General features: G+C 42.8%; 1 protein-coding gene across 7 annotated transcripts in view; it reads left to right on the top strand.

Moving 5' to 3' along the window:
- Positions 1 to 13,176, top strand: part of LOC114871505 — a 191,234-nt gene that overhangs the window by 99,004 nt on the left and 79,054 nt on the right. For all 7 annotated transcript variants that reach the window (XR_003788583.2, XM_029177478.2, XM_029177477.2 and 4 more), the window contains one exon: positions 2,512 to 2,589. Coding sequence is in view for 6 of the 7 variants with exons in the window: in XM_029177478.2 (XP_029033311.2) it covers positions 2,520 to 2,589 (70 nt within the window). In the remaining variant the exon portion in view is untranslated. The remainder of the gene's footprint in view (positions 1 to 2,511; positions 2,590 to 13,176) is intronic.

The following is a 13,176-nucleotide window of genomic DNA, read 5'->3' as shown; positions in this document are numbered from 1 at the left end:
GCGACGTTCACTTTTTGCCTCTCGCTTTGTGTACACGCTCGCGTTTCTCATTTTGCACCGTTGGGAGCTCAGGAACTGCCACTTTACTATTGGTTACAGATAACACTTAGTGGAGCCATGGCGACAGTAACGCGCGAGCGCTGTGTGCGAACATGGCGGACTCTAGCTGATACGAGTGTTACTTCTGCCCGAGAGTCCGTGTGTGTGATTTGGTCGGAATTCTTCCACTTTTACGTTGGACTGCCTGCTTGCTCTCATAACGCTTCAATTTTCTTCGTGTTATATCTGCACCCGTTACTGCTATTGCTTTTGATGTTATGGATGCTATCTGCCACTTGTTCATCTTGGGCTCTTAGAGGTTTATACTGTGCTTCAGGGCTTCAGAGTGTATATTTTAAATCTAGTTATAGCCGTTATTCCTTCCAGATCTGATCATAGTGCCCCACTCTCACCGACATACAGGATGGGCTGTGGTTAGGGAAGCGCCCTTAAGACACAGTATAACCTGTCCTGTTATGTTGGTTATGTATAGCCTGCCGTCAGCACCAAACCATCTAAAAATATTTAAAAAATGATAAAATTATGCTTCAATCCACTTTGGATACCATCTCCATAAAAGATTAACTCGAGCCTTGTTTGACACACAGGCAGTCGCAAGATAGGCAGCAGTCTTTTTTCCCTCGGTTTCTTTTTTTAATATCATTCCGTTCTATCTCCTCCTTCCTCCATAACTCTTTCCGACGCACAGTCACAAACGCGTTCCCGGTTTCTGGAGGCAGACAACGATGAACCGAGAGGGGAATCCGCAGATACGGCCCGTCCCATCCGCTCGGCTGGCTCGCAGACTCGCTGGAGCTTGCGAAAAGCCAGACCATTGACACCGGTGCTCGCCCCACCATTGTTACCGGGCTAATAAAGAAAAATAAAGGCTTCTCTTCCCGCAGGATATTAGCTCTTTCCTATCCAGCCACGCTCGTCGGGGTCCAGTCCCTTCTTACTGACCGAGCACGGTTGAGAAACGCGACCGACGTCCGGTTTCCGCGTTGCTGCTTCGTTTGTCGAAAATCTGAGCGTTGCTTAATCCGACCAACCACCGATCGCCCCTTTTCATTCTTCTCCCGTGAGCGATAGAAGCAAATTACGAGGCTCCTTCCGCTTGGCTACGTCCCTTTGTACCGTCTGTGATGTCTTTCTCGTTCTGTTCGGATGTTGGTTAGGTTTGCCTTCCGTGTAGAGGTTAGAATTGATTGTTTTCTTGGACGGGGTTCTACGTTTTTAGGGATTTAACATGTTTTCATTTAATTATTGCAGTGAACTGTAATTAATTCTTTTAAAGCTATGTCAATATGTCCTCAGTGACTATGATCACTAATAACCTAACCTAACTTATCTAAAATCGTTCCATGGTGAATCTAATCAAGTATACCGAATTTCCTTGCACGTAGAATGCGTTGTTGAGCGAAGATATTTCTTTCTGACTGTTCGGTAGACGAAAAACAACAGGATGAGCTCGAAAAAAGCCACAGACCAGCAATAGAGCTTGCTAGAAGCCAGACCATTGACACTGGCCCGCGCCTTCGCATTGTTACAGCACCTGGCTAATAAAGAAAAATAAAAGCTTTCTGCTGGATATTAGCTTCGTGCTCTGTGTCTCCGTTCTTTTTTTCCATTCTTCCACCGTGAAAAAGGAAAAGAGGGACCCACTGCGGAAGGAAGATCGTTCACCACGGATGCGACGAAGCTGTACGTTCGTGACGCGCTTTTCAAAGAGCTTAGACGACAAATTTATGGTTCCCTCTCGTTCGACCTACTGTAACATCGATCTCTTCCTCCCTGAAGGGTAGTTTTACCTTGCGATTGCATTGAACTCATCACTGTTATTATACCATAATTTACAACGGGGTAGAATTGTACATATGCATTACGGTTTGAAAGAGAATGTCAGCACCTCTCCTTCTATTTTCCCAGAAAACGTGTCGCAAGCGCTAATGTCCCCCCTTGAATCCCTTGGAGCCTTGCCTCTAATCATTTCCTACGAGAGGTTAGGAGAGGGCGGACAGAAGCAGACTAATCGACAGCAAATGGCAGAAAAGTAGAGTGCTAGCTGAGCAAACGTCCGGCTAATATCAACTTTTGTCCCCCTTTAGTTATCCAGCTCACGAAACATCGGGAAACAACACTCATGACCCGCACTCATTTGCAGGGGGGCACGGCACGCGATTAGGGGAGGGCCATTGTGTGCAAAATTGTTCCAGCGAACTGGATACTGATGGATGGGTCGAGTATTCAGATTGGATCTCTTTTAGGACCATGGAAATTTGAGGATTGATGCTTGTCCAAATTTTTATGGGAGGTCTGTAAATAGTTAGATGATAGGAGGGGGATAAATAATTTTGCGAAATGATGAAACTTGAATTATAGACTTCTAGCTATCATTTAAGGAACTGAGCAGTATTTTTGCTTTAACATTTAATCCAATATAAATGATGGCTCTTACTTTATCTGTTACAGATCCGAAGATGAAGTGGCCATTAGTGCTGACTTGCTTTCTGCTGCCGCATTCGTGCATCCTCGGCGCATCGCATGCCGGTAAGTGGTTATTCTTGCTATTTCTTATTCACCGATCGCCGGAATAAATTATATCGTCGGCAATCATCTCGTTATTCTGTGCATCGACCATGTGACAGGTCGATGAATACCTTTCCTACAACGTTTCCGAATAAATTAGTAGTCCCCCTACAGCTTGAATTCGATTATCCCAAAATAGACCCGCTTTAAACTCTAGTTCGAAAATCAGCAACCCATTTAACAAGCGATACACGAGCTCTTATCGCTAATTGGTTACATTAATTATATTTGACACAATCTTGATTTTACAAGGCTTGGAGGGGTTAAGACACTTCAAAAGGTTTACACTTTCTTATTATCAAACTCTCCGAAGATAAACGACACAAGGTTTCACGCAACTCCCTTTAAAAATCACTTGGTACAACAGAAATCCTCTAGTACCCCTGAATTCACTTTTTCCCTGGTCATAAATCTCCGCCTGGCTCACCTTTCACACTCGCAACCCTAAAAATCGAACAAGACATTCACGAGCGAACAGCGACCCGTTAATAAATGTTCGATACAGCGACAGCGATGCTCAAAGGGTTGAACTCGACGATAAAATCGACGCCACGATTTCCGGCCGTGCTGTTATCGCCTCATAAATCATTTCCAGGAACGACGGATCGGCTGGGCGCGGGTGCGATGGAGGTTATGTTAGGTCGCAGGACCCTCCGGTTTCACGCAACGAGCCGTGAAAGCCGGAGAAACAGACGAATCATGTTCGCTTTCTTCTTTCTATTAGCCTAGGCATGTCTGAAGAGGGTGCAAAATCCTTGATTCACTATTGGCGGAACGGAAACCGTGCGAGAACAACAGTCAAGGGGCTGGATTACGATCGTCCTGGAAATATGGGATTTTTGGTTAGGGGTCATTTCATTCTTTAGGCGTAGGGCACATTTTCACGTCCCAGTAAATTGCGACACTTAATGTCGTGATTTTGCAGGCCTGAAAATTAGAAGTTGCAGTGCCATAACACATAATCAAACCACTTTGGTTTCTGTGGCATTTGAGGTTAGGATAGATTTCTTTGCGAAAAATGTCACAGTGTCACGATAGCCACGAGTATTAGTGCCACGTGAAAACTACTCTAAAGTGCACAGCCATCCGTGTCCCATAATCGCAGACCTTATGGGTCTGTCCTCTGCTGGGCTGCACACGACCGGACAAATTGCCTTTTCTTCCCTTTTTCGCCCCTTGTTTGAACATATTGTTCTTATTGTTTCTGTTTCTGTGGCGATTAATCACCGACCACTGATCCCCTTTACTGCCCAACTAATCGGAAACGAATGCTACCGAACCATTCAAGGGCTGCTTAGGAATTTTAATTTCGCACTGTTGCTCAGCGTTTAATAGGAAACGGTGGTAGATTGGTAGTTTGCTGGAGTTTTTTCTCAGAGATGATTAGTATGACATCTATGGATGCATTGACTAGGAAATTGGTATGACTGATTTTCTGATTTTATGGGTAGGAGCCATTTTGTAGGTTCTAAGGAAATGCAGTTCACCTTTTGACTATTTTAATTTATTATCCAGTTCAGTTTCATTCTAAATTCAATGGTACATAATACCAAAGGAAGGTATACTTTCAAGGTGTCTAGGGAAATTTTGTGCGGAAGTCATATTTTCTAGAAAACTAGAGGTTATGATTCATAATTTCTAAGAGTACATTTTACTATAAATGCAGAAGTTGTTCCATTCAAACTAGAGTTCCTTCAGGTTGTTTCAAACGTCTCCTCGTTTAATTTACGATTTTGTTGTAAAAATGAAATAATTATGAGTCTACGGGCTCGTTAGAAAATATGAAATTCAAAGGAAAATTCAGTACTCGTTCTACGTACTGTCCTAGTATCGCAGGTCTAATTTGCATGTGAATGGGCCGTAAAAGAACTGTGCAGATAAGCTAAAGGCACGTAAATATTTTCAAGGCAGCGTTAACTTGGCTAATAAACAGCTTAAAGGGTCATAATCGTATAACGGATAATATTGTTCTGAATAGTCTAATCTTAATTTCGATTACGATCTCGTTGTACGACATTCTGCATCGTTAGCAATCTGCTGTATCTTAATAACGTATCATCCAAATTATAATATCACCATAATAAAATACCATCGCGCAGAAAATTATTTTACAAATTGCTTCTGCTTAAGAATTCAACTTAATTGCCTTTAATTTATAGGTTATGATATTTTACTTTGTCCAGTGATCTTTAATTCCCTTTAATATCATTCTCAAAAATATCTTTAAATCTTCCCTGAACCCTTTTCAAGTAAAGGGATCAGCCCAGTTCGAAACAATTACACATCCCACGTGACGACAGAGGGGTCGATATTCTTTCGCCATGTGCTGGCACGCGTTCCAGCCTATGTATCCTAACCTAACCTCTACCTGGCACTCGATTCCGCTACTTGTCCAGCGGTATGCAACTTGTTCGATGCCATTCTGGCAAATCTTCCGTTGGGGTCGCGTGTATCACAGGAAACAATCCCTTGTTCATCGGTCTGGGAACTTGTAGTTCGATCTCGAGACACAAGGAAGAGGAAGAGCAAAGTGCACACCTTAACAGAGGGCTAAAGGAACCGCATCTCAGAGAACTTGACGAGACTTTCCCCTTTTGACTTAATTGGCGGCTTCGAGACTAACGGCGCTAGGCGTCTACGTCGATTCGAGTGGCGCTTTGGCCGGTCGCAAACTAACAAAAGAAGCTGGAAACTCGTTAATGGTGCTCTGTGAAACAATCGATCGCTTTCTGTCGCAATTGTTTTTTTTTTATTCTAAAATTGCGTAATCCTGATTTAACAGAATTGTACTTTTCACGAAAGAAGACAGAAAATTTGTGAATTGAAATAAGGAATTGATTGTAATTGAGTGGAGTGGAATCTTTCGAGCTTTGAGAGGAACATTTTATGTTGCTTTGACAATATGAAAGATGAAAGACACAAGAGATGAAATATTTGATATGCATATTTGCTACTTTTCATCATGAAGATTCTTGACAAAATTCGAGAACAAAGAGACAATTTGATATTCAACAAAACATGTAATAAAATTCAAAATTGTAATAAAATTCAAAAGGAAAGGACATAAATGTTAATTTAAGGAATAAAATAAATTTGATGGCGTTATAATTAAGTTTTCATTGGAAGATAAAGGAATAGCCAGTGTCTTGGGAAACGTTGCATCGTTAATGATTTACCTTTTGGCGTTACCCCGACTTTCGAGTTAATTGGCGACATCGAGAAGTCAGACGTTCCCCGTTCTCGATTAAAGTGCTATCGTTTTGCAAACTCGTGGACGTCAACTAAGAAGCTAGGGAACTTGTTAATGGCTGCCCGAGAACAATGACGTGAAGGCTTGTTGGCTCCCCTCGAAGCCCATTGTCGTAGCTACTTTACAGTGTCGTGCATATTTTTTACGCGTCAGCAACAATTATGCCGGCGGCAAAATTTGAGGCCAACCATACTGGAGCTTTCATAAAATTAATTATCTCCGTCGACGGGACAACTATGAATAAAGGAAAACCATATTTTAATTAATCCTCCGAAGACGGATGTTATTGGACTGTCGTGGGTGAAGGACCATTTTGATCTACCAATAAAACATTATTATATTAGCTTTCATAAATAATAATTAAACATCATTGTGGACAAAACGAAACGTGAAATGTCGTTTAAATGGCAGCAAGTGGAATCTAACCTATTCGAACCTAACCTAACCTCATCATCCTATATAGACAATGATCTGAAACCATTCATAGTACATTAAATCATCAATACTTGTAATAATTACAAACAAAGTGTAACGAAAATCCGATTTTAATGACACCAAGCAAAGGCTGATTCACAAGTGTGCACGATCGAAGTGTCCCGATTGGTCTTACAACGGGTACAATGGCGGAGTGATTTAACGGAGCCGTAAAAAAGTTAGCAGGTGAGCCGAAGTCTCCGGCATTCAATTCCGGACCTGTGATCAGTGATTCCCTTTGAGTCGTTGAATTTGATAACCACCTTAATTGGCAGCTTCGCAAAGCCGTCTTTGTCGATCGAAGACAGGACCGATGCAACGACACTTCAGACTGTGGGAGGGAAAGAAAGGGAAGTAAGAAGCTCGAAACTCGTTAATGGCATGGATTCCAAGAGGACAATGACGTAAAGACCGTTGTCGACGACGTGGTTGCGTCTTCCTGGAACTAACTGTTGACCTTTTTCCTTCTTTGTGGCGAGTTGCTGAATGATCGTCGCTTTGATGGATCCGGCAGTGATTGCTGTCGTTCGAAATAAAGGACAGGGTGCTGAAGAATCTTTTAGATTGTCAAACTTTTTTTAATGGTGGCTTAAAGTTGGCGTCAATTACCTGCTTTTGTTAATATAAAATAAACATGTTTTGCTATTGTTAACATTCTTCGAGGAACAGGTAACAGCGATTCGGATAACAAATCGAAAGCCACGCGAAACAAATTGACATGGTGAAATTCAATAACACCGAAACAACGAGGTCTCGTATTGCGCGATGTATCAGCATCCAAATCAACGCCTGTCGATCCGTCACATGGTATAGGAACACGTAAGATGGATGTCACTTTTTGATCGTGAATTTTCAACGTCCTGTGTCACTCCTGTTCGCTGTTCACGGCGACCCCATTGCAAACTGGAAACAGTAAATCTAACCATTCAGGTTGAGCCATGTTGTAGCTCACGCTATTATTTCGAATATCAACGCGACATTAAGCCTGTGTAAACATGGAATTTCGCGACCTCTATCGAGCGATCAAGGATTTACGTCATCCCATACTTTTTGCAGTTCGCCAGAAACGACTATCCCTCTGCCAAGTCAGTTTGAAAGGATAATTTTGAGAAATTTGGGACAATAGAACAAAAAATTAACCCAAAAAGTGACGTATCAATCATATTGGAAATTAGGTTATAATTGGCCAACAACGCCATTTGTCGAGAAACTATAATTTTTCGTCGAACCTAACCTAACCACATAGAGGCGGCGCTGTCTCGAAAAATCAAGATCAAGTCGACCACGTCACGTTACAATGGAAATTCGTTAGATTTACCTTCGGATTCCGTAATTTCCTCGCAAAGCTAGACGTTGCGCTCGGGGTAGAGGGGGGCTGGCGAGTATTTGCTTTGAAGCAATCTACACAGAGGGAAAAAGAGAGAGGGGCACACGCGCTCCCTGATAGAAGCAAGCTTTTTCATCGGAAGAGAACTAATTTTGCGACGATGAAAATGCACGTTTACAAACCCGTGGCCGGGCACAAGGGTGAGCCATTCGGAAGAGGGATGAACGACAAGAGGGGGATGGGGTTGAATTGTGCGGGTGGGAGAAAGAAAAACGATGGCCCGGAGCGGAATTCGTTTGTTCCTTGTCCCTGACGGTTTTGTAACTTTGTAATGAAGATCCTGTCCGCATATGCGAATGGTAATACGTAGTCATTTTCGGTTAATGGGGTGTGAAACGAAAAGGCGTCTTTGATCGCGTGTTCTCAAATAGGTTTCCCAATGGGGATTTTTATAGGGATTCTGGTATTTTTAAATGATCGTTGCTGTAAACCTTTCTATGAGTCCGAATGAATAAAAAGCTACAGTTTACGATTTCTTTTGTACACCCTGAAGATTTTACGATTACTAATGGACGTGGCGCAGCAATTTACACACGGAAGAGGAGTTTCCATCCTACAAAACTCGCACAAAACGACTCTGTCCTTTAAATACGAATCGCCGGAGCGATGTAACGAATAGGAGGGAAAAGAAGAGGGAGCTGGAAAAAAATTCCGAGAAAGAGAGGGTAAGCTTGAATCGACGGGGATCAAGCTAAATGGCGCGGGAATGGAAGTGCTTTTTACGAGGTTACCGACCACTCGTGCCCGTGAAGTGGCTTTCGCTACGTTTTCGCCACCCTAGCGTTTATGATAGCTCGTTTGAGTCCCTTCAGTTCGCGGCATCGATGTTGTCGAAGAAACTGCTCGCGATAATAAAACTGGCGTCTGATGCACTCGCGTTTTCGACTGTGGCACCAGAGGCTCGATCTGTCTCAGCGTTCTTAAACGGTCTCAGCGAACCGGATAAAACGCTCCTCGCATCGTGGAAAGCTTCCTTCTTTTCTGGAATTAAAAATGTTCAGCTAGTTCTCTTCTTTTTTTCGTAGGAAGGTTGCTGGTTTCCTTACGACCTTAAAAGCTGTGGTTCAATTAGATAATTGAAATGCCATGAAGCTTCTAACACTTTCCTTCTACCTTCTTTTTATACGGATCTTCATTTTTACGGTTGTGCTATTCTTTCTATTTTTAACATTTATTGCAAATAATTTTATGAAATAAGGTTGAAATTGCTACTGAAAGAATAAAAGACTTTATAGGTTATAAGAATGATTTCCTTTTTAGTTCATAGAGAGTCTCGTCATTCCGGTGGGAGTATATAATATACCTAACCTCACTTATTCATCTCAACACTGAATCCTCTTCACATTACCAAGACATTTTTCCAAACAGTTCCAAAGACAATCATGCTCCCCCAACCTCCACATCCCCAGTGTCTCTGAAACAGTTCTCAAGACAAACAATACAGGCCGACATCAAGGCAGCACGCACGACTAGACTTGATCCAAACCCTGTCACCCCTTTCCCTCCTTTTCCCGCTTGGCCGAGTGTGAAACCAAGAATCAGAAGGGTGGACACGAGGAGTCGAGGCTCTCCCTCAGACCCTAGCCACGACCTTCCTCTACTCCTCGTTCAGGGGTTGTGTTTGCGGACGAGGGGACCCAGTTAGCATAATTTCGTCTAGCTTCGGTATATCAACATTATCCAACCATTCGCAGATATTCCACTGGTCGCAGAGAGATAAGGCACAAGGTGCATACAAGGGATTTTGTCTCTGCAATTCTGCAGATTCCTACCTTTAATGGTAAAATACAGTCATTGACAAAAAATTATCATTAACCAAAAGACAGTGGTACTTGTACATTCCGTCTCATGCTGAAGAGCCAAAGGTAATTGATTATGGCTGATGATAATTTTGATGTTAAATTGTTTATCAGAGAAAATAAAGAAAGGGAAAATACTGTGCCAGGGCTAAAGTGGAACAACAGTAGTCGCTCGTCTACACCGGACCTTATCCCTCGTACTCGGCTCGAGATTCCCCTGACACTGCCGATTATCATCGGCCCCCTTGTAATCCCGCGTGTTTTTATGAATCACGGTCTTTAGGTGCGGCCTGCTAATCGGATTTCTTTCGCTTCGCGGCACGAGGGATACCTTGAAGGGAATTATGCCAGCAGCATTAAGCGCGGATGGACAAGTTCTGACGCGATCCTAGCTACGGTCTTTGGGCTGGGCTGTTTGAAAGGGGCTTTGGATGAGAGTTGAAGGGAACCGGGGGCTAGTACAGCGTAACCCAGGTTAATATTTTGAACTTAGGTTGACTGCTATAACGTAAAAGTTATAAGAACTATAATATTCTATCTCAGAGTGAACTCACATTTCTCATAGCTTCATCCAATTCCCTTCAACATCTTTCATAAATCATTCGGGAAACCAATATCGCAATCTCAATACCTTGAAATTCACTGATTCATAATTCCGAAGAACTACACACACGTGTGCCATAGTTTCCCGGTTCAACCGAGTCCAATCCTCCCCTACCTGGATCGAAATTTTTCAATTATCTAAGTAAACGCAGACGGCACACGTATCCTATCGTGAAATCACGGCGTGCAAAATTAATCGCATCGAACGTTTTAAGCTGGTCGTGAAATTTTTTGCGCGACAGAGGAAGAAAAGGGGGAGACTGCAGGAGGTCAGTGTTCCTCGAGCAGAGAGCCACGTGGAGGGTTAATCAGAGTCGAGGTAAACAAGCTGAGGACCGGCTCGCTTGGTAATTAGTAAGGTCCGTTAAAGTGGATTCCGACACTGGCACACGGTGCCACAAAAAAGGAATGCGACGGTGACGATTAAAACTCGTCTCAACTTCCTACTTCCTTTTTTCATTCACATTTCCATACCCCTCCACTTGTGACCATTCCTCTTCATCTTCGTCCTCGTTTCGTTCGATTGAACTAATGAGTCAGAGATTTGGTTATGCACTACTTAGTTAGGTTAGGTTAGTCGCCAACCTAACCTAACTCCGCTTCTCGAAAAGATCACCCGGCAAAATTGTCGTCGTTCATAGAAACTGCATCGCGGTATATGAATCGAGAAATGCTCAACAGTCCATTAATGAACGATCGTTCCTCATTTGTAGCCACGTTCCTCTACGTTGGTGGCGTAGAAATGCATTTCGAGCTTCGTCTCGCCCGTCCTCTGGAAAACGAATAATAATAACAACAATAAAAAAGTAGCGGAAGGGGAAAAACGAAGGATCCGGATGCAACGGAGCGAAACATCGTACAGCCAGAGGGCTGAGCGTCAACCGAGTTTTTCAGCGGCATTACCGATTTATATTTTACGCCGGATTTGCCGCCGGATACGTGCATTTTTAGCGCACATCCTTCGAGCGAGTGGCGGATGCACCAATGCACCCTGTCAAACGTTCACTCGCAACGAAAGCTCGCGCTCGTGTTTTCCACCCTCGGTATTCATTTTTTCCTTTTGCTGATTTTTCCTATGCTTCGTGCTGTCTGTCTCTGTCAGATGGGGAAATTGCATTTTTCGAAATTAACCCTTTCTACCTGCGGCAGATTTTCGCATTAATTGTACTAGTAGAACCCCGACAGTTTGAGCTTTTGGTTTTCCTTTTAACCTTTGAACTATGTTAATCTGTACATTGATCTGTGGGGATGGATCAGTATATGGCATTATATCCAATGTAGATATAGTAATAATGACCCAAACTTAAAATAAAAATAATATAAAACACAAAATAGAATTAAAATTGGGGCTCTCCACATGGTCCGCCAACCTATAGGTGCGACTCTGCCTACATAACCTCATTATCAGTGACCTACGTTGGCCAAGACCATACAATATCCTCCAAACACCATAGAACTATGAGAAATAATTAAAAATTTGGTTTCATTAAAGGATGAAATTTGTAGCACCATGAAAAGGAAAATCAAAAGTAACTTTCCGAGTGATCCAATTCAATAACAAGTAATCGAACAGTGGAGTACCATTCCAAAATACCTCCAAGTTTCAGCAATTACATTAAACTGCAGCCACTTGCAAAGGAACATTTTCTCAAGTAGCTCCCTTCTTAACAGTTTTCCACACGCGATCGTGTTTGCACGCGCGGCTAAACGTGTCCTCGGCGCGCAGTTAAGCTTGCACGCGCGCGCAATTTCACGTGTAAACCCGTCGCTGGTGGAACACTGTGTCTCTGTGTCTGTTGATGGGCGACAGGAGAGAGGGGCTGAGAGAGAGAAGGTGAACAAGCGTCCTAGATAGTCGACGCTTTGTATTTGCCCATTAATAGTGAACTACCATCCTAGGCTGGGTTGCCTAGTCGGCGCTGAGAAATTAGCGGAGGCGCTAATTGTGTTACGTAACCTAGTTAGCGATGTATGCACTTGGAAATTCGAAGCGAAGATCCAACTCGGCTCCCGCCCACCTTCGATATAGACCCCTGTCGAACGACAGCTTTTTCGTCCTAATTAGATAGTAACCCCGATGTTCAGATCCTTCTTCAACTTTGGTCTTTGCTCCTTTCGATGTTTCACCTAACCTAACCTCGTCAACCTAACCTCATCAATTATTGCTGACTGAAGTTGACATTTTGTTTACGGTTAGAAAGGATGACTAATTGAGCCTTTTTTGAGAAATGGTCTGGGTTTTTGTCCTGGTATTGTAGAACCAACAAATTGTAGCACGAGTTTATTTGCTTCGACAATCATGTTTTCGAATTGTCGCAAACGTAAAGCAACCGTATTCCAGGTTTCTCAGTTTGCTAGAAGTTTTCACTTGGTAAATTTCGAGTCGTTTATCGGTCGAACGGCATTCATGAATTCCACCCACAGTTGCCGAAGATGGTGAGGCCAGGAGAAATTCCGAGGTAGTACGGTTCGCTTTGATGCGAAACAGGCGAACCATTAAAAAACTCTCGAAAAAACTTGAATAATTCCTCGCCCTCGAGAGGAATGAATAACTGGTAATCTCGAATTCCTGAGAAAACTGAAACATTAAGAGCTTCCGGTGCTCAAAGGGAACGATACATTAACAATTCCAGGAGTCTGCTGGAATTCTCATGGAATCCATCAGAAATGTCGCAAAATTAAATATTAAAAGAATCTTTTTAAGATCAAATTTTCTGAACAAATAAAATTAACACGTGAAAAGCAATTTCGTTATATTATTGCATTATTATTTTCAATTAAAAGATCGATGGATTTCAAGTTCGAATCCTTCCATTAAATGGATTTAATCGTCAATTCAGGAACATCCGGCCGAACGAGCCTGACACATGACTGATAAATGCATCCGAGAACGGCAGCCGTTCAGTCGCTGCCATAATAAACTTTTTTTTTAAATATTAAAAACTCTTTCGACGCGGCCCCATCATCGGATTTGCCGTTAAGCCGCGTAATGGCGGAAAAGTATATTATGCCGGCCGAGCGTGGATAAGCTGAGC

This window comes from Osmia bicornis, chromosome 16 (genome assembly GCF_907164935.1).
Source record: "Osmia bicornis bicornis chromosome 16, iOsmBic2.1, whole genome shotgun sequence".
Classification (NCBI taxonomy): Eukaryota; Metazoa; Arthropoda; class Insecta; order Hymenoptera; family Megachilidae; genus Osmia; species Osmia bicornis.
This window is presented reverse-complemented; position numbering and strand designations above follow the sequence as displayed.